Here is an 18,832-nt window from a genome sequence, read left to right on the forward strand (position 1 = left end):
GGCCACCGAAGCGATGGCGCGGGGAGCCGCGTTGGGCGGACCACCCGCCTCGCCGGGGCGGCTCTCACCCCGCCGCCCGCCCTGCCTTTGGGCTGGTCGGGAGGCCGGCGCTCGGCTCCCCGCCGCGGCGGTGCGGGGCCGAGCGGGGAGGCTGCGGGCGGGAAGCGGCCGGGGGCGGGGGGCCGCCGGCGGCTCGGAGGGGGGAGACGCCGGTTCCCCGAGCGCCCAGGCCCGTACACCAGAGGCGGCACGGCTGGTTCCCACCCAGCGAAGGCGGCTCGGGCGGAGGGTCCGTCCTGTCCTGCCCTGCCCGCCGCGCCGGAGGCGCCGAGCAGCAGAAACGGAGGACGGGGCTGGCGGGGGGGCGGCCCGGCCGGCCCCAGGGCGGGATGCGGTCCTCACCGGTGTTCAGTTGCTGCCACGACTCCTGAGGGACGGGGGGCGCCGGCAGGCGGGGGCCGAGGGCGGGCTCTCCCCGGGCAGCAGCCGGAGCTCGCTGCTGGTACGGAGCGGCCGCGGAAATGGCAGGGGCGGCCTGAGGGGAGGCTCGCCCGCAACCAAAATGGCGGCCGCCGCTTCGCGGGCCGCGCCCTCGCGCAAGACGACCGCCCCGCCCCGCCCGCCGCCAGGGGGCGCGCACGGCAGACGGTGGCGCTCCGCCCGGCCGACTCGACGGTGCGCCGCTGCCGGAAGCGCGAGTCGGCGGCGGCGCCGTGAGGGAGGGAGGCAGCGGCCGGCGGGGCCGAGGCGGCGGCGGCACCCCCCCCCCCCCCCGGGCCGGCGGGGAGCAGGTGGGGAGCGTGCGGCCGGGGGGCGGGCAGCGGCGGCGGGTGGCAGGGGCTAATGGCGGAGGCCGTTAATGGGGGGCTGACGGGGCTGGGGGGGCGAGTGGGGAGGCGGTGAATGGGGGTGACCAGGGCTCCGCTCCCACCCCCACCCCAGGGCGGCCGTGGTCCCGGGGAGCCGGTAGCCCCAGCTCTCCCGGCGCCCGGGCAGTGCCCTGCCCGTCCCTGGCGGCGCCCGGCCTGGCGCTGCCCGCGGGCTCGCTGCTGCCGGGGACGTGGCATCGCGGCAGGGGCCGGGGCTGCTGGGCCGGGGCGCGGGCGCTCTGCCCCCCGCCTGGGCCGGGCCGGCGGCTCGGGCTGCGGCCGGTGCCTGAGGCCTCGCTCCGGAGGGGTCCTGCCAGCCCGGCTGGGAAGGCGGTGGCGCTGCCCTCCCGCCGTGGGGGCGTGCGGCGGGGAAGGCGCGCACCGCCTGGGCACCGCATGGGTACCGACCGCGGCGGGTCCGAGGGCGCCGTAGGCAGCGGCGCCGTTCCCGGCGGCCGAGGTTACGCCGGTGTTTCTCGGGGAGCCCTCGCTGTTACAGTGCGTGCGCTCTCCCGGTGCCCAGGGCCGCGCTGTCCTTCGGGAGGTGCGGTGCAGCCGCCCTTCCCTCCCCGGGGAGGGAGGCCGCTGCCTGCCGGGCGCCCCCCTGCCCCGCTCTGCTTGCGCCGGGCGCCCCCGCGCTGGGCGCTGGCGGCTGCCCCGCCGGGACACCTCTGCCTTCGGGCGCAAGGCGCCCGGCGCCTCTGGCAGCGGCTCCAGGAGGCTCTGCCGGCGTGGAGGCGGCGGGCAGGGCGAGCGGGAAGCTGGGCGCTGCCTCACCCTGCTGTGGAGCGATGGGGCTTAGCGCACGCCTTCAGGGGGACACCCCGCATGCGGGGTGTTACCGCTCCACAAATGAACTACATTGAAAGTCCAACTCTAACACCGTTTACGGCAGCAAGCCCAAATTGTCCTCAACTACCAGTCCCTCTGTCTTTCCCTGCGGGGCTCCTCTCTGTCTCAAGGTGCGCTGTGTGTTACGTTTCACGTTCATGTTTACAGTTTATTGAAAATAAGATATTAAAGGGTTATGACATAGGTAATGCGCTTAACCTACAAAGCATATGTGGTCCTTACACAGCGTAGTTGTGTGACCGACAGTTTATTTTAGCATCGGAAGAATTCTGCCCTGGGTTTTAGCCACGCCTAGCTGTACACCTTTTTGCAAATGCTTTTGCCTGCTGGAGTTTCAGTCGCCAGCGTGTTTTGGAGTGCTGTGAAAAAGAAGAGAAACCAAGCGATAGTTTTGCGAAGCTGATGTGTTCCTGTAAAGCGTGGCTCGTGGTCCCACAGGCTGCCGTTGCCCCTTGGTTGATTGAAGGCGCTCGGGGGTTGACACCGAGAGTTGCTGGGCTCCTCCTGAGAGGCCGTTACCTGGCGCGGGGGATGCTGCTTTGGAGCCGGTTGTCGCGCAGTGGCACTCGAGTAGATCGCAGTTATTTGAACGACTCTGATGTTACTATATTTCTGAACTGCGGGTGTCCCTGAAGCCAAATTTGTAACCGGTGAATATGCCCATGTGTATTTGGAGGAACGTGAGGCACCAGGTCAGTTCAGACACTTTCAGCTCTGCTGCGCAAAATCTGACTGAGAAATAATTACAGTAGAGCTAGCGAACAAAGCAAAGCTGAAAAGAGCAGCGAGCGCAGATAAATGCACTCAGCTGTGCCCGGGAGGAGCAGCCGGTGCCATTGCGCGCAGGTGCGGGGTGCGCCAGAGCAGAGCTCCCAGGGACCGGCTGGAGAGGAAGCCCTTCCGTCGCAGGGCAGCGTGAATCCTTTTGTGCCAAGGAGTTCACAAGAAAGTCCTTTTTACAAATGTGTGTAACTGCTGCGTGGCGCTTCTCTTCCGCCTCCGAGCCCCTCTGTGCAGTGCCGGGAAGCTGCGGTTTAGACGTCTATAGCTTTCCCTTGACTTCTTAAAGGTCACGTTAAAGGAATTGGCACTGAAGAGGTGCAGATCCATCTCTGACACTAGAGGGGAGAGAATGATAGCAAGTTGCATGTTCTGTAGATAATTCAGTGTTAGATTTTAGGTGGATCAGGACACACAAGCTCGATTAAAAAACCAAAAAAAAACCCAAAAAAACCACAATTTCGGATTGTAGTGGTGGTTGTACACTCTGGAGGGTTAAGGACGTTCACATCAAACAGTTAAGAGCTGTAATGTGTTCTGCTTCCCAGACCTAACGCGTTCACAGGGTTCGTTCCTCCCAGCAAGAAGCACATCTCGAGTTGTAACAAAGGTGATTAAATGAGGTGTGAGCAAGGATTTGTATGAAGTCTACTAAAAAGGCAGCGTTCTGCTCCTTCCCAATGCTCTTGTTGACTGGTGGGTTGTGCAGTTGGCATATTTACATTTAATAAAAACATCAGATCATAACATGTTTAAACGTAGGACGCTTTGGGGAAAGGGGGGGCAATCATTCAGATAACGAATTCTTAACTGAAGGAGTGAAAAGAAGCCAGGAAACGGTAACAGACCAGCTCTCCGAAAGGCCCCCAGCACCGCTGACCTTGGAGCTCCTGGGAGGGCTTGAACCAGAGGTGTGGGAGAGGGGCCAGAGCCGCAGCTTTGCTGGGACAGCTCTGTCGGCGAGCCGAGAGACTTCCATGTTGTTGCCCTCCTAAAGCCTCAGGTCACGGCTGGAAACAGCCACCATAAAGCAGTTCTCCGGTTGCAAAAAATGCTTGCGAGTGGGAAATTTTTTTTCCCCATTTTTCCTGAAAACTGAGGTCTTGCTCTCTCCTTCTCTCATTACTAAAGATTGTTTGCTAACTTCTGTATGCAGCCCGGTATTCAGGGTCTCGCCGGCAGCCTGTGATCACAAGCCTGATTACAGGGCATATGCGCGGTCAGTGTTTTCTGAAAGAGCCTCTGCAATCAGCGTGTTTGTTTTACCAGTTTTGTGTGCGAGGAAGCAGCACAAAAATCTGTGCCAGCCTCTTCCTGACCGAGGCTGTGGGAGGAAGGCAGGGTTGGCAGGCAGATGGAATATTTGTCACATGGAGAGAAGGTAACTGGGGGCGGGGGGGAAGCATGCCGCCGGAGGAGCTTACCTGACTGTAGCTTCACTGAAGTCCTCTGTGGCTTGGAGAATTGAGCAGTGGCTGCTTTTAAGAAGGCGGGGGGCTCCTTGTGCCCTAAGGCAGTGGCAGTCACAGTTCCTAACTGCGGACTGGGCTTAATCTGAATTAAACCTCTGGAGTAGGTGTCTGCATGACTGGGGGTTTTGGTGGATCCTGGTTTTGGTAGCCAGGCCCAGGACTAGTTGTGGACGCCATACTGTCCGTTCATCCGCGCGGCAGAGCTGGTGATGCTGACGCGGATGCCAGCGCAGTCCTAGCTCCACAGCTAGAGAGCTGCTCGCCTGTTGATCTGAACCCTTTCGTGGACACTCGGTTTCCTTTACAATGGATGGGGATTTTATTCTTGTCCTTAAACCGAAGGAGAGGATACTGGCAGGAGGAGGTTCTTCATGGCTGTCTCATGCTTTTCAGAAAATGCTCTGAAGGTGAACTGGACAGCGCCCGCTGGAAAACGGAATCTGTCTGAAAAAACCTTCCTTCACCCAAAGGCCTGTTGGTCGTCAAGAGGGAACCTCTACAACGGCCGAACTCTGCAAGTGATGGGCTCGGAGAACAGCGCTTTAAAGAGCTACGCACTAGAAGAGCCGCCGTTCACGCTGCCAACGGGACACACAATTTATCCCGCCGTGCTACAAGATGGCAAACTTGCTTCGGTCTTTGTGTACAAGCGAGAGAATGAAGATAAGGTTAATAAAGCTGCCAAGGTACTGTAGAGAGCGTGCCTGGGACAGGCTTGTCAGAGCTGTCCCTCCTTTTTCTAGCAGGGGTGGGAATCAGTTAACGAGGGTCAAACCCTTGGGGAGTAAGGGCAGGAGAAAAGGTCAAAGCTGACCCTGGCTGCAAACAGTGGCCGTGCCCAGGGGAGGAGAAGAGGGGTCGGCAGATGCGAAGCTCATCGTGTGCTGCACGGTGCGAGCAGCAGTGGGAAGCAGTGTTCGGATAGCAATGCTTGCTTTCGTTTGCAGAGTACTGGTCTCGTCCTGCCGATCTAAGTCAGAGAGTCTTTCTTAGGTGGACCCTACCCAAAATACTGTGTTTGTTCTGTGTTAGACTTTATCTAGATGTATTATAAAGGGTTCTGCAATGGGCGAGTGCATGTGCGGAGTGCGTGGTGAGGAGCAGGGATGGTCAGTCTAAATGCAAGCAGAAAATGTGGCTAAAAGAGCAAGGCTAAGCTCTGCAGCCAAAAGAGATGCCTTGGATGAGATTTAACAGATGACTTTGTTTCTGGAAGCACCTGAAAACCTTGCGCCACCCTTGCCTTCTGCGCTTCCTCTCTTGTACTGTGGAAGCAAATGGGATCCACCTGGTTACAGAACGTGTGAAGCCTTTGGAGATGGTCCTGGAGATGCTCTCTTCTGCAGAAATCTGCGCAGGGATCTACGATGTGTTGCTGGCGCTCATCTTCCTCCATGACAGGGTAGGTACCACCGGCAGCAGTCGTCAGGCTTTGGTGGGAGCCAGGTGAAGCATGACAGGAGAGCGTTGTGCCTGGGCTTGCCTGGATGACTGTCTCATTCCTGGTTCTTCACAAAAAGAGAGACCCACATCCCACAGTTCTTTTAGGCTGAAACTGCTAAAATCATTGGCTGCTTCGTAGGAGGAAGGGTAATTGAAAGTGCTGTGGGTTTTGGAAGTAAGGGAGCAGATCTCAATTCATGAATTGACATCTGTGTGCAGTGCTTCTTGCTTTAGGGAGATGGGTTTGCCCGGCCTTGGCATTTATTTACAGCTGTTGCCACGTATCAGAGACGGGTGTCACTGCTCCCCTGTTTTGGCACCGTCTGTTTGTCCAGGGCTGCAGTTAAATCCCAGCTCAGACTGTAGCTTTTGGGCTTTGGGTTCGTAGCTGGAGGTCTTCTCTGGATTTACAGTTGCATTGTAACAACTAGAGCTTTGTCTGCTCCAAAACCCCAGCACTTCTGCCTGACACCTGCTAGTCACCTACAAAATCCCAAAGGACCTTTAGAACTGTGTGCTTTTTGGTAGCTTTTCCTCAGCTCCTCGCAGCATCTAATTAGTGCTGATTAAGATTTTATGTCTTCTATCCCCAAGTCTGTTATCTTTTTTTTTTATGTTTTAGGGAAACCTAACGCATAACAATGTCTGTTTATCATCCGTGTTTGTAAGTGAGGATGGGCACTGGAAGCTGGGAGGAATGGAAACAGTCTGTAACTTCACTGAAGCCACCCCAGAGGTAAGAGCCGAGCAAAGCGCACCCTCGGATGCCCGGGAGAGGGCTCCCAGCCTGCTGAAGCTGGCCGTCTATGGATGTGAAGGCCCAAGTCCTTCCAGTTATTTGAATTTACTGTTAAGTGTGTTGGCTCACTTCCAGCTCTGACCTGAATCTTTGCTCTAAGGACGCCGTAACTATAAACTACAACATCCACACAAAGAGAAACTAATTCCCCATTAGCCAAAAAGCAGCTGCTTTTCTAAGGGAGACTGCTGGCTGAAGGGCAGGTCAAGACTGGGGAGAGTGAGAAGTCTTTGCTCCTCTGGACTGATTTAAAAACAAACTAAAAAAAAAAAAGCTTTAGTGTGAAGCAGGAAGATCCAGGTTAAAATGAATCGATAAGAAAAATAATTTAAATGACTCCTTAGCTTTTGCTGCTGGCATCTTCATTGCTTGTTACTGGTCTTAGCAAAAAAATTCCTGGTTGGATTTCTGCTGCATGCTGTGCAGAGTCATTGCTGCAGCCTGGCGCTGTGTCATAAATGTATATTGCCTTTTCTCCCAGAGGATCCACAAATCCTTCGCGAACTGTATTGAGCGTCCCCGGCGGGTATCGCCTTTCAGAAGGGATCAGGCAGACATGCAACTGGTGTGCGTGGTGGTGCACAACAATGCAAAAAGCGTGGCAGTAAAACCTGACTGCTAAAGCTCATGAAATCCTCTCCCGGTCCAGGTGGATCATGTGGGACGATAGGACTGAGGACTACAGGGATGAGCTGGCTGTGGTGCCCTGAAGTTCCTTTCTGTCAGCTTGGTGCTTCGCACCTCGTCCATTTGTGCTTCCCTTCTGGGCAGAGCAAAGCGCAGCCTGCCCTGGATGCCGGCTGAAGGGGCAGGGGGAAGAACTCCTGCCCCACGCTCAGCCCTGGCCCGCGGGGAGAGCCTGCTCCTGCTGCTTGGCGCAGATAAGCGATCGAGGCAGCTCACGTCTCCCCTCTTCTCCTTCCAGTTCCTCTGCCATCTCAAGTCGGTACGAGACCAGTCGTGCATCCCTTGCGAGGAGATGGTGAGTAACATCACTTGCTGGAGGGAACTTCTTGCTGGCAACAAATAAAAGTGCGATGTTCGGGAAATAGTTTTCACTCGCGTATTTCATTTCCTTATGCCTGAATGGGAGGAAGTGGCTGTTGGATAATACCTGAGGTTTACGCTCTTCCTTTTTTCCCCCCCTTCCCTCCCATCCCCGGTTTGGGTACGGTGTTGGGCACAGGGGAGGGAAGTTCTGAATGAGGAGTGGTGGGGCAGCAGGTTGTGAAATATTTTTCAAACATTTTGTTTTGCAGCTTTAACACCTCTAAATCACCAAAGCTTGGCAAAAATTACAGCGTGGTTGCTGAGATTGCCCAGATTACTGTGGTCACGCGGTTGTGTAACTCTCGCACGCAACAGCCTGTTTTTTTCACTTGTTAGTCACCTCCTGTCTATGAAGAGTCCTACGAGTTGCTTATTTTAAAGGAGCACTGACTTTCTCTCTAATTAACACCTGTTTCCCTAGAAATGCTGAAAGTTGTTGACTTGCAATTGCTGCATGCGTTCATGGGGGAATCGTTTCATCGTGATGTAGTTGCTCCTGTGGGTTATAAATTCCCTGGTGGAGGTTTTTTTAGCATAATATTCTACTTGTATAGTACTTAGTGGAGCTTTGGTGCTATAAAAGGAATCAGAGGGTATACGTGGCGGGGGGTGGGAATAGAGATTCATGGAAACTACCAAGTATTTCATAAACTCCTGCTTTGCTGATATTTTTGGTTGTTCGGGCTTCTTTCAGTCTGCAGATTTCAAAATTCTGCCCAACAGCTATGGGCACGCGAGGGATGCCTACGCGTTTGGAACGATGGTTGAAAATCTCCTGACAGTCCTAAACGATCAGGGTGAGGAATGACGCCTGTTCATTTTGCTATTGACCGGCCTCTGTAGCTTATTCCTTGCCTGCGTCAACTGAGCCGTTTGCCTTTTGTTGCGGCTGGCAGATGTGCCACAGGTTCAGGGGCCATCGTTCTTCGTGTTTGCTAGGGTAAAACACAGGCTTCAGCTTCTCCAGCGTTCCCCTCTTCCTGCGTTTGGACATGGTCAGCTGGGGCCGGAGGTCAGCAGCCTGCCTACCGCGAGCCCTCCCACAGCTGTGCTGCAGCAGTCAGGGGTTCGCTTGGTCCTGCCCCGCCGGCCGCTTCGTCGAGGGTTATGGACGTGGGCGCGTGGATGTTGGGTACCACAGCTGAGCAGGGGCTGCTGCCTTCTAGCAGAGGGAGTAGGAAGCTTCTTGCAGTACAGTAGCACTCCTTGGTGCCCCAATAGCCAAGAAGCCTAGGGAGGGAAATGGAAATGCCATTTTCCTGTCCTTTAGGGACATATATGAGCCATTTTTCTGTCAAACAGAGCTTCTAAAAATAAGGTTTTGGGAGGGTGGAGGACTCCTGAACATAGCTTGTTCAGTGTCGAGAGACAAATCTAACTGCAGGTGCTCTGGATTTCAGTTTCAGCAGATATTCTCTCCAGCTTTCAGCAAACCTTGCACTGTACGCTGCTGAATCCAGATCCCAAGTGTCGTCCACCACTGTCCAGCTTATTGTGTCACGAGTTCTTCAGGTAAGGAAAGGAATATCCTGCCCCTCTTGCTATGTCTTGATACTGCTTATTTCTGTGTTGCAGATGTGTTAATTTTGTGAAGGTGTGTTACTGGATGGGAAGTGCAGACTTAATCCCTACCTCTTACAGGGATCTCTGACAAAGAGACTCCTTTAACTGAAAGCATTATCAGCCTTCCAAATGAGGTGCTGAGCTAGCAGCGGTGGCAGAAGTGTGTCCCTTAGTCACACGGAGTCAGTTGGATCTCCCCAAGCTCATGGGCGGTGGTTGGAAATGCTCTAGAAAATAAAATCATTCACGATACGGCTGGAGCAAAGCAGGCTCCGAGATAACCCACGCAGAGCTGTGTCTGCTGTCACCTGAGTGCTTTTCTGGGCGGTGGCAGTAGCGTAGGGTGGCACTTCCTTCTGCTCCTTGCCCCAGGAAGGTGGTCAGAGGCGGCTGATGCTGCGTTGCCCAGGTCTCCCTGCGAATCGCTGACTTCAAATGGCAGTACTGCGCAGGCGCAGCCGTCGGGTAACGGTTCACGCCTCCATGCTGGCGTTCTTGGTCCACCGGCATTTGACTTGTATCCCTCTGTCTAGTTCTCTCTGCGCAATGAAGGACGGGGATCTGCAGCCTCTTGGTTGCGGGTGGTTTAAGCATCAATAAGGATCACACTCGACAGCCTACGTTTTTGTGTTTAGGAATGATTTTCTGGAAGTTGTGAATTTTCTGAAGACCTTAACACTGAAGTCCGAGGAGGAAAAAACTGAATTTTTCAAGTAAGTGAAGGAACTATAATCTGGAAGCTTCTTACTTCAGAAATAGTTCTGCCAAATGGGATTCTGGGGGGACCTGGGAAGGCTAGCGGCTGGAGAGGAGGTTCCTCAGGTGCCAGGTTTCAATTGCTTTGGCAGAACATTGTTTGCTCTGTATTATTTTGGGTACTCCAGCCAAAGTAATGGTCGCATCAAAGAGGAAACTCTTCATTCCTTCCTTTCCCAGTTTCTTGTTGTGAATAGTTTGGTGTTTGGGAGGAGTGGTACCTGCTGGGCTCCGCATCATTCTGATACTCGCCAGGCTCCGGAGCGATGCTGCGCACAGCCGTACGGACAGCAGTGTTTTTACCGGCTACAGACCAATTGCTGTCACTGGAGAATCAGTCAGAAACCAGACTGTAGCGACATGCGTCACCTCAGGGGTGCTTTTCTGAATCCCGTCTGCTTGCTAGCAGCTGGGTTGAACTCCTGCAGGGCCAAGACCAGAAGCTTTCCCAGAGGAGTACAGGGATATGAAAACGGAAGAATTTTTCCGTTGTCCATGTTCTAATTGAGTTAATGCACTTTGTGGGGCATAATGCTGATGTTATTAGCAGAAGGTAGATTATTCAGGTTCTCTTCCACCCACTTTTAGCAGCGCTGTCCTGTCTCCCACTGCACCACAGCTCAGCAGGAATCATTTGAAAAGCCTTCATGTGCTGTAGCGTTGCGGTAGAGGAGGGAGTGTGGTCTAACAGCTCGTCTGCTCAGGCTCTGGTGAACAGCTCCTCACTGGAGCCGTCCCGGGGCCCTGCTGCTTTACACACAGGCTATCTGCTTGCCCAGTTTCAAAATACTCTAAAATATTGGAGAGCTTCTTTTAAGGTGCTGGGGAAAAAAAAAAAAATCTTTCCCTCGCCTCATTCTTAGAAGTAGCTTTATTTTAGATGCGACTTTGCAGAAAAGGGAAACCTAGCACCAGGCACCTCTTGAGGCTGGAAATTTTTTCCATTTTTGAGGCAGATCTTGTAAACCGCTAATGAGACAGTTTTCAATAAGACGTGTTGGGTGAATTAATCTTGTGGTGCCAGCCCTGTCTGAGTAAAGCTGTTGTCTGTAATGGATGTCTCGGCAGCATCTGCAGGAAACCCTGTTGTCGTGGTCCCCAAGAAGTTTTCCCCAAAGGAAGCTTCCATGTAGTCATGGCATTATCCGGGCCTGAAAAAGGGAGAAGCTGAATTTTTCTTTCTTTTTCTGTATAAAAGAGCCTAGGTGTTCTTACAGAGCTGTTTTCCTGCCTGTTTTATACATCTGTGGTCACCATCAGTTGTAACGCTAGTTTGATTTCACTAGTTTGAGACTAAGTAAGTGGAGGAAATAAGAGGAGAAAGGGGATCTTAGCGGGAGCATTCAGAATGGTTCCCACCATCTATGTAACAGGAGTGTCTACTGAGGGAGGGAATGAATATTTTGCTTAAAGATACAGCAGCGCTGCCCCTTTATCAGGCAGAGGGGCTTCCACAGCACGTGCACTACTGCTCTTAGTCTCCTCCAAGCCTAGAGAAAAGCAGTAACTGTTACTGATATTTTAAAAATGAAAAACCTACAAGGAAGAGTAGTTTCACAAAATCAAACTCAGACTTAAATAAATAAACACAACCCATGCTCCATTGGCCACCTCTAAAACGTATTAGATGGAAGCGGTTTCAAAATGGGATTCCTGTTTTGCAAGGGAAACCTCCTTTACGTGGTGGGTAGAACAGCCTTTTCTCAAGCAGTAGGACAACTCCTGCGAAGCACCAGGTTGTGGGGCGAGAGGCCAAGTCTCTTCTGCAGTTTTAACGCTGTAGCACTTCACGGGAGATAACAGCTCTGAGGCAGTTTGATGGCACAGCAGTGGGCAGATTCTCAGAGGGGGAAGCCTTCGTGAGCCAGCCGCAGGTGCGGCGGTGCGGCTGGATGTGCTCGTGGCAGCCTGCGATCCGGGTGTGGGGTTTTACAGGGTGTGTCTCTGGCTCCTGCTTTGTGCTATCCTTGCCTGAAAGCCTCAGGCAGGAGCAGAGCCTTGTCCTTCTAGGTTAGTGTGTACGTGGAGTGAGAGGCTGTGATGGGACTTTGTCTCTAGGAGATGAGTCAGACCCCAGAAAAGGGGAAAGCAGTATTAAGGGAAGCAGTCATAAATGCACGGAAGGCTGCCTTCATACTAATTGCTCTCTCCTGGAACGCAGATTCCTGCTGGACAGGGTGGCTGGCTTGTCAGAGGAGCTGATAGCGTCACGGCTGGTGCCTCTTCTACTCAATCAGCTCGTGTTTGCAGAACCTGTAGCTGTCAAGAGTTTTCTTCCTCATCTGCTGGGTCCAAAGAAAGGTGACCTTTAAGTACTTTCTCTCTTCAGAATTATTACTGACAAGTTTAGAATTAATTCAGAGTTGTCGTTCCATTGAATCAAGGGAATAGTGGTGTTTATTTAACCAGAACAAATACTGTAACATGCAGAACTGGAAAGGACAGTTGTGTGTGCTTCCCCATTTGCAGTACCTCCCACTGCTCTGCTGATGCTGGGAAGAGAATCAGGAATTGCGTGGGCTCTTTCCCAGGTTTACGTGTCATCCCCCCAGCCACCCCAGGCTTTCTCAGTGGCTCACTGCATATCCCTCTTCCCTTTCCCCTGTCCTCCCTGCCCTTTTTTCTTCTGCCACTGCACTCACTCTCCTGTAAGGGTGCTCAGCCTCTTCTCCTTTCCTCTGTAAGGGGTGTTCAGCGTGTCTGACTGGATCCCCAGCTGTCTTTGTCCGCGCTGTTTGCCTCCCGTCTCTCAAAGTTTTTCCTAAATAGCTACGGCTGTTTCGGCCAAGCAATACCGGTCTTGTGACTGTTTGACCTTCAGTGTCCAGCGCCATTGCCATCGAGCAAGGGGCACTGACTGGCACTGCTGCCTCTCCTCCCTCCCACCTCTGACATCCCAAGCAAGCCGTGTTGGCAGCTGACAAAGAATCAGACCTGGCAGTGGGGTGACACTGTAGATGTCAGCTGCGATGGTTTCTCAGTGAGTAGCTTTTGGGTGAGCTGTCTCTTGTTGTTGAAGCAGCCTTTTCCCATCTTCACCTCTCGTCCCTAGAGCAAACTGGAGAAAGCCAGACCAGCTGCCTCCTGTCGCCAGCCTTGTTCCAGACACACGTCATTCCTGTGCTGCTGAAGCTATTTGAGGTTCACGAGGAGCATGTCCGAATGGTGTTGCTGTCTCACATTCACGCCTACGCAGAACTGTTCTCTCGGGAGGAGTTGAAAAACATCATATTGCCACAGGTTAAGGACGGCAAAACAATACGCGGTATATCCTAGAATATGGGATTTCTACTGCTCGGGTTGGTTCTTAGCTTAAAGTTCGGGTCTCATAGCGCTCAGACGGTTTGCAACCTCCTCTCTACGCAAGCCCTAACCCTTACACCCCATCCTGATCTGGAGTGCTGTTTTTGTTAAACCCGATGCCCTATGTCATGCACCTGACTTGTGCCGATACCTGTCGGCCTCGACTGGCAGCCTCACAATAAGAGACTCTGTTTCTGTTTCACACCACAGCAGTCAAGAGTGGAGGAGTGATCGGTCTGAGCTCAGGGTGCCTTGACGTTGCGGTCCAGCACTCAGCTGGCACTAGGATCAGCCACCCTCTTTAGCTTGTAACACAAAGTGGAAGGCTGATTTTATGCTACGGAATAATGTCCAGGATCTACCGAGAGCTGTGAGAGATCATAGAAATGAAGTGTGCTGTAAATGTAACATTTAAAGGGGAAAGAAGTGAAAAAGCAGAATTTTCCGTTCTTAGTAATGTCATCATGTTCTTGGTGTAGGTATTGCTGGGCCTTCGAGATACCAGCGACTCTATCGTTGCGATAACGCTGCACAGCTTAGCAGTTCTCGTCTCCCTGCTTGGACCTGAAGTAGTTGTAGGCGGAGAAAGAACGAAGATTTTCAAAAGCTCTGCGCCAAGTTTCATGAAAACTGCTGATCTCTCCCCAGAAGGTAAACGATACGGTCAGAGCGCTTGCCCACTCTGTCCAAGCAACATAGGCAAAACTTCTTGGATGATTACTCTTTTGCTGTTGACAGGTTAATTGGAAGAAAGCTAATTTGCAGTTAAACTTTAATTCTAAATTAGGTGCTGACTGTTTGCAGATACAGAATTGATATCATAAGAGGAGTTATTTAAATTTTTTTCCCCCCTGTATTTCCTACATTTAAAATACTTTTTTTTATATATCTTCTTCATTTTAAGAATCTCTGTAAGCACAGGAGATTAAGTGTGTGTGTTTGGAGGAAAAACTATGCTGCCCTTCTAAAGGACTTGCATACTTATCTAGATAGTCGCTTAATATTCCCTCTGTCCTTCCCGTTTTTAAAAATAGTAAATGTCATCCTCTTCCCCCAATTTCTATTCATAGATTGGAAAAGGAATACGAACTTCCCTATTTTCTCAGCTCTCAGGAGGCTTTTCAGCTAATCCAAATGAAGACAGTAGTCCCTGCACCTGCTAGATAACCTGGAACCAAGTGCACTAAGGGAAAGCTTTTCTGGGTATTCGAACTAAGAATGCTTATAACTGGCGGGAAGAATCGGCATTTGGTCTACTTCAGACATGTAGATAGTAAATGAAATGCATGACAGAGATCAATTTGAGTATAAATGCGTGCTTCCTGATTATGTGTGTACTGACAGTTACCACCCTTTATTAAAATCTGTGGATGGCTCATTGCATTATTTTGCTTTACATTATTTTAGTAGACTATAGTAGATAAACCCCTTTGGATCGCATGCTAAAACCAGGTTTATTTTTAGAATATATTTAAAATTAGACCTGATTTAACTATTGACAAACAACAAAAAGAACACCTTTGTCCTCAACAGTGAGTGACGACCTGCGAAAAACAGTACTAGAGGCTGAACAGGCGAGGCTTAATAAGCTGTTTGCTTAAGCCCCTGAAAGGACATACCTTTTATCAAGGACACTTTGGGGAGGGGGTGGGTTCTGTGTATTAACTGCAGTCCTTTCCAGTGCCGCAGGTCATGCCTCCCTGGCTGTGCTGGTAAGCCCTAGCCTGGGCAGGTGCAGCTGGCTGGGAACACAGGCGAGCCACCTGGAAGCCATGCTGTTCTGGGACGGTGGCAACGGCCTCGCGCAGCCGAGGCCGGTGCTGGTGAATCACCGCTGCCACTGATGATACGCTGCAACTCCCGAAAACGAACTGGAACTAGGTGCTTGCCAAGCTCTCATCACGGGCCCAGGGAAACAAACCCGCCTTGGGCAGCTTCGAAGTGTGGCCTAATTTACCGTCTGCCACCCCACCTCACCTTGGGCGTGGTATGAGGGAGGCTGTCGCACAGCCTTCAGGGTAGAGCCTCTTGTTTCTCTAAGCTGCTCTCCTCATGCCCAGGCATAAAAGAGGGTTTGTATAGTCGCATGAGCTTGCTTATGCTTTGAGTTGTTGTGACGATCAGTGCTGTGCTTTTGTATGAGAGGCAGATAACAGGGGATTTGTGATGCCATGCAGTACAGAAGCTGGAATTTTGGATCCAGCCAGGTGGCAGACAGCATTTTTTTTTTTTTTTTAAGCATCTGTTCTGATCATAATCAGTTTGTTCATTGTGGATTTCTTGAAAGAACATAGCAAAAACTGACCAAACTTTGAATTGGCAAGAGCTGCAGATGGCAGGAACAGAGGAGTATTGTGTTATATACAGCTCAAGAGGTGCAGCTGTTGCATTGCTGCGCCAGCCTTTGTTGAGCGTTGCTTGTCAGTGTGGTAAATAAGAACGTCCCGATGCTGCAGGCAGTTTCAACTAAGACTGACAACACACCTTGTGGACCTGGCGTCCTTTCTTTTCTTCTATCCCTGCAGACTCCCCCAGTCATGTTGTAAGCAATCAGAGAAATCAAAGCTCTCGGCCTTTGAGGAACAGTTCTAGCATGTTCCCCGTCGCTGGAAATGTACCTGTCAAGAAGCTTTCTGTGCGACAAGACAATCCACTGGCTTTAAAGACAGGTAAAACTTTGCCCTAGCTCTTCCTTTTTAGAAATCAAGTGTCCCACAAATGAAATGTGGCTGGAAAAGATGTTCATTTTCCCCATGTGCTGATCTGAAAGAGATACAGTGAAGGAAGGAGAGCGTGACCCTTGACTTCCTAGGGAATAGTTATTTGGGAATCTGATACAGACACACTGCTGCCTGGCCGGTTGGCCTTGAATTTTTGTTTCCTTACGGCAGGTTCTCTGCTGTGCTTTTTCACCCCTCCCACAGCTTGGCAGATATACACTGGACTTACAGGTCAGCTCATTCTCTGACCTCAGAAGCTTACTCAGTTTACTTTCATGGCCTTTTTTCAGTCACCTGTTGCTTATCAGCAGCAGGTTTTATTGCACCAGGGCTCTGAGATTAATACCCCTCCTTTGCAAGCAGGAAGGTGGCTGTGCTTTCTCATACGAGAGGAGCTTAGCACTGAAGCATCTTTCCAGTCAGCACTACTGACTTATTTCCGTGCCAGGTGGTACCTGCGATGCCAAGGTGTTTTAGGCACAACTCTTCTCTATGCTTCCTCTCTTGAAATGAGTATGTAACACCTTTGTCTTCCACAGGTAAGCAAGACACTCAGTCACCCCTGAATGGAATTCCTGGAAGCATTAATACGCTAGGGAGCAGCAGGAGCTCTTTGACTACCTCCGAAAAGCCAGCAGAGGAGTGGCCAGACTGGAGTGAGCCAGAGGAGACAGACACTGAGAAAACTGTGAACATTCAAATTCAGCCCCGAGAGCCGCGGGGCAGCGTGGGACCTTATTTTGCTGAAAATGATGTAGATGAGAAGCCTTGGGATGACTTTGAGCCCAGCAGCCCTAGTCCTGAACTGTCCTCAGGAAACTGCCTCACTGTGACACAAGCTGATGCAGTTGAAACGCCGAGGCCGCTGCCAGGTACCCATCAACTAAGCAAAGAATTCAAAAGCCTCAGACTGAGTCCCCCCCCAGAGTCCTGCCCCGGGAACAGCTGGAGCAATGACAAGTGGGGCCACCAGGAACAACTGGGAGAAACTGTGCTGCCAAAAACAACCTTTCAGGAACGGTTAAAGTCTTCATTGGAGACCGGCCTAGGAGAAGAATTCATGATCAAAGTGAAGAGGAAACCTGTGCAAGACCCTGAGCTGGACTGGTTTGCTGACATGATCCCAGACATTAAACCCTCTTCGGCTATCTTGATTTTACCTGAAGCGAGGACAGAAGCGGTTGTTCCCAGTCACTCTGGTGTAGTATCCAGCAGAGACGGTGCCTCCCAGAATGTGCTGTTTTCATCCAAATTTGCAGCAGCTGATGTTATTGAGGTAAGAGGCTATAGGCAGTGGGGTTTCAATGACTGCACACTTGAGAGGACCCTAAAGCATGCATGCAGCATAACACACTCTTGTAGCAGCAGCTGGCTCCTTAATCAGATGGTGGATAACCTGAGGAAGTATCAGCAGCGTACGACTGTACAGTTGAGTCTTTACCTGTGAATGCGAGATGCTGAGCTCTGAATGATGCATCTTACCAGGCGCCAGGTACCTCAGCGGGCTGTTACTGCAGCAGCAAGACAGCTGTGTTAAGAAACAGTGAGGGAATGGACTTAACTTGTGCGCTACTAAAGGCGCTCACTAAGGAGTTTTTAACTCCTGCTTTTAATTTGTGCTGCTGTATCCTGGATGCAACGACCCTACACTATGTTAGGGAAGGTCTTGGTTTGTCGGACAGGTAAAACAAGGCTGGATCCTGTCTGCTGAACAGGTGTGGCCGCAAGCACAAACAGAAGGGGGCTTTCAAGCACAGAGGGTGCTCGGGGCTCAGCGTTGCTCCTGGCTCTTCTAGGAAAACCAAATAGCGTTGTAAATAAAGGACCAGGAAACCAGAACCTCTGGATTACAGAGTAAAGCTTTTTGGGTGCTCTGTTTTCATGAAAGAATGGCTGAGACGTTTCTCCATTTCAGAGAACCAGGGGGGTTATAAAACTGGCTTTTTAAGTAAGCGGGTAAATCCCTCTAGCCCCACCACAAAGACTGCTTCCGTTTCCTAGGAGGGGAGGCAGCACTCCCAACACTGCCACCTGAACACAGAACTCCGCTAGGGAATAGGTGTTGATTTCAAGTTGTTTTGCTAATTCAGCCTCAAGAGAGCTACCAGAGGGGTAGCAGGTAGCATGGGGAGAGGAGCCTTGGATGTAAACTGAAGCTGTTTACAACATTTGAAAAGGGCACACTGGATTTTTAAGAGGCGCTGTTGTGGCATCAACCCCATTTTGGGGGGGAGTCACTCACTGTAGTGCAGTCAGTGCTGTGGAGTAGTAGAGGAGCTGTGTCAGTGGATGGGTGAGATCAAACTCATAGTGTTAGAGTACAGCAGGACAACAGCTGTTTCCTGGGGGGGAAGAAATCCTCTAGTTTACAGCATCCTGTTCTTAATGGGAAGTGGTTTTGGTAGAAACAGTTCTTGCTTTAATTTTAGGTAAAAAATATAAGACTCTCCCTATTACATTGCTCTTTGTCTTTAAGGTGTTTCCTTTTGTGGTTAAAAGTTCTTTAAGACAGAAAGCTGCAAATAAATACTGGCACTCCATTTTTGGTCTTATAAGGGGCTTTTGGCATTCTGGATGAATGTCTGGCTCTGCCATGGCAAGCCACACAAGCTCCTGTGGCTGCGCCATGTACGGGAGTACAGTACACGTGCCTTAATGTTGATAATTTTACATGATTCTAGGCTGAAGCTGCAGGCTGGGGTGAAGAAGAGTTGAACTGGGAAGATGATACTAACTGGTAATGGGACTGAAAGAGACAAAGGCAATTTATGGTGTGTTGGATTCTGTAAGAGAAGTTGCTGCTTCCCCAATACAACGGATAAGTACCTCAGCACTGCTTTTGCCCCAAGGCAGGCACTTGCTGCAGCAGCCAGCAAGATCCTGTGGGGCCCGATCTCTTGCAATGGATGCTCCTTTCCAGTCTGTGCCAAAACCTGCAGGGGTGAGGCCTGCACTCAAGCAATATGCCCAGCTGCGGTGCGTGCCACTGCTACCGAAAGGAGGAACAGCATGGTGGGTGTGTTGGTGCTGACGTGCTACTGGAGGCCAAGACTGGTCTAAGCAATCGTTCCAGAACTCATCCCTGCTCTGAAAAACTGATGACAATAAATGAAACTCACACTGAGTTCCTTGGTTAATGTGCCTTTTTCTTTCTTTCGTTCTTTTTTTCAGAAGAGTAAAGCCCTTAGAAAGGGCTCCTTTTAACTTTTTAGCTAAGAGCTGATT

At 51.4% G+C, this 18,832-nt stretch overlaps 1 protein-coding gene across 4 annotated transcripts; it reads left to right on the plus strand.

The window, feature by feature from the left end:
- The first annotated feature begins 676 nt into the window (after nucleotides 1–676).
- On the plus strand, nucleotides 677–18,731 carry SCYL3 (SCY1 like pseudokinase 3). Of its 4 annotated transcripts, XM_087731835.1 has the most exons (14): nucleotides 677–791; nucleotides 4,367–4,659; nucleotides 5,190–5,375; nucleotides 6,039–6,152; nucleotides 7,141–7,197; nucleotides 7,960–8,062; nucleotides 8,666–8,777; nucleotides 9,464–9,541; nucleotides 11,746–11,885; nucleotides 12,637–12,824; nucleotides 13,367–13,538; nucleotides 15,413–15,556; nucleotides 16,147–16,883; nucleotides 18,289–18,731. In XM_087731835.1, exons 2-14 carry the CDS (start codon nucleotides 4,495–4,497, stop codon nucleotides 18,346–18,348), a joined length of 2,256 nt encoding a protein of 751 aa, XP_087587961.1. In that variant the 5' UTR covers nucleotides 677–791; nucleotides 4,367–4,494; the 3' UTR covers nucleotides 18,349–18,731. The 4 variants fall into 4 exon arrangements, with proteins under 4 accessions (XP_087587961.1, XP_087587960.1, XP_087587964.1 ...); XM_087731834.1 differs by lacking the exon at nucleotides 677–791 and having other exon boundaries at nucleotides 4,215–4,659; XM_087731838.1 differs by lacking the exons at nucleotides 677–791; nucleotides 18,289–18,731 and adding an exon at nucleotides 17,323–18,282 and having other exon boundaries at nucleotides 4,215–4,659.
- The last annotated feature ends 101 nt before the right edge of the window (nucleotides 18,732–18,832 follow it).

This window comes from Nipponia nippon, unplaced genomic scaffold, assembly GCF_047370975.1.
Source record: "Nipponia nippon isolate SJK-2023a ecotype South Korea unplaced genomic scaffold, ASM4737097v1 scaffold_5, whole genome shotgun sequence".
Classification (NCBI taxonomy): domain Eukaryota; kingdom Metazoa; phylum Chordata; class Aves; order Pelecaniformes; family Threskiornithidae; genus Nipponia; species Nipponia nippon.

Coding starts and splice junctions, on each gene's coding strand:
- SCYL3 (XM_087731838.1), top strand. CDS start 4,345: ATGGCTGTCTCATGCTTTTCAGAAAATGCTCTGAAGGTGAACTGGACA. Junction 11,886..12,636: donor TCTGCTGGGTCCAAAGAAAG/GTGACCTTTAAG, acceptor TCTCGTCCCTAG/AGCAAACTGGAGAAAGCCAG. Junction 16,884..17,322: donor CAGCAGCTGATGTTATTGAG/GTAAGAGGCTAT, acceptor TCTGCTGAACAG/GTGTGGCCGCAAGCACAAAC.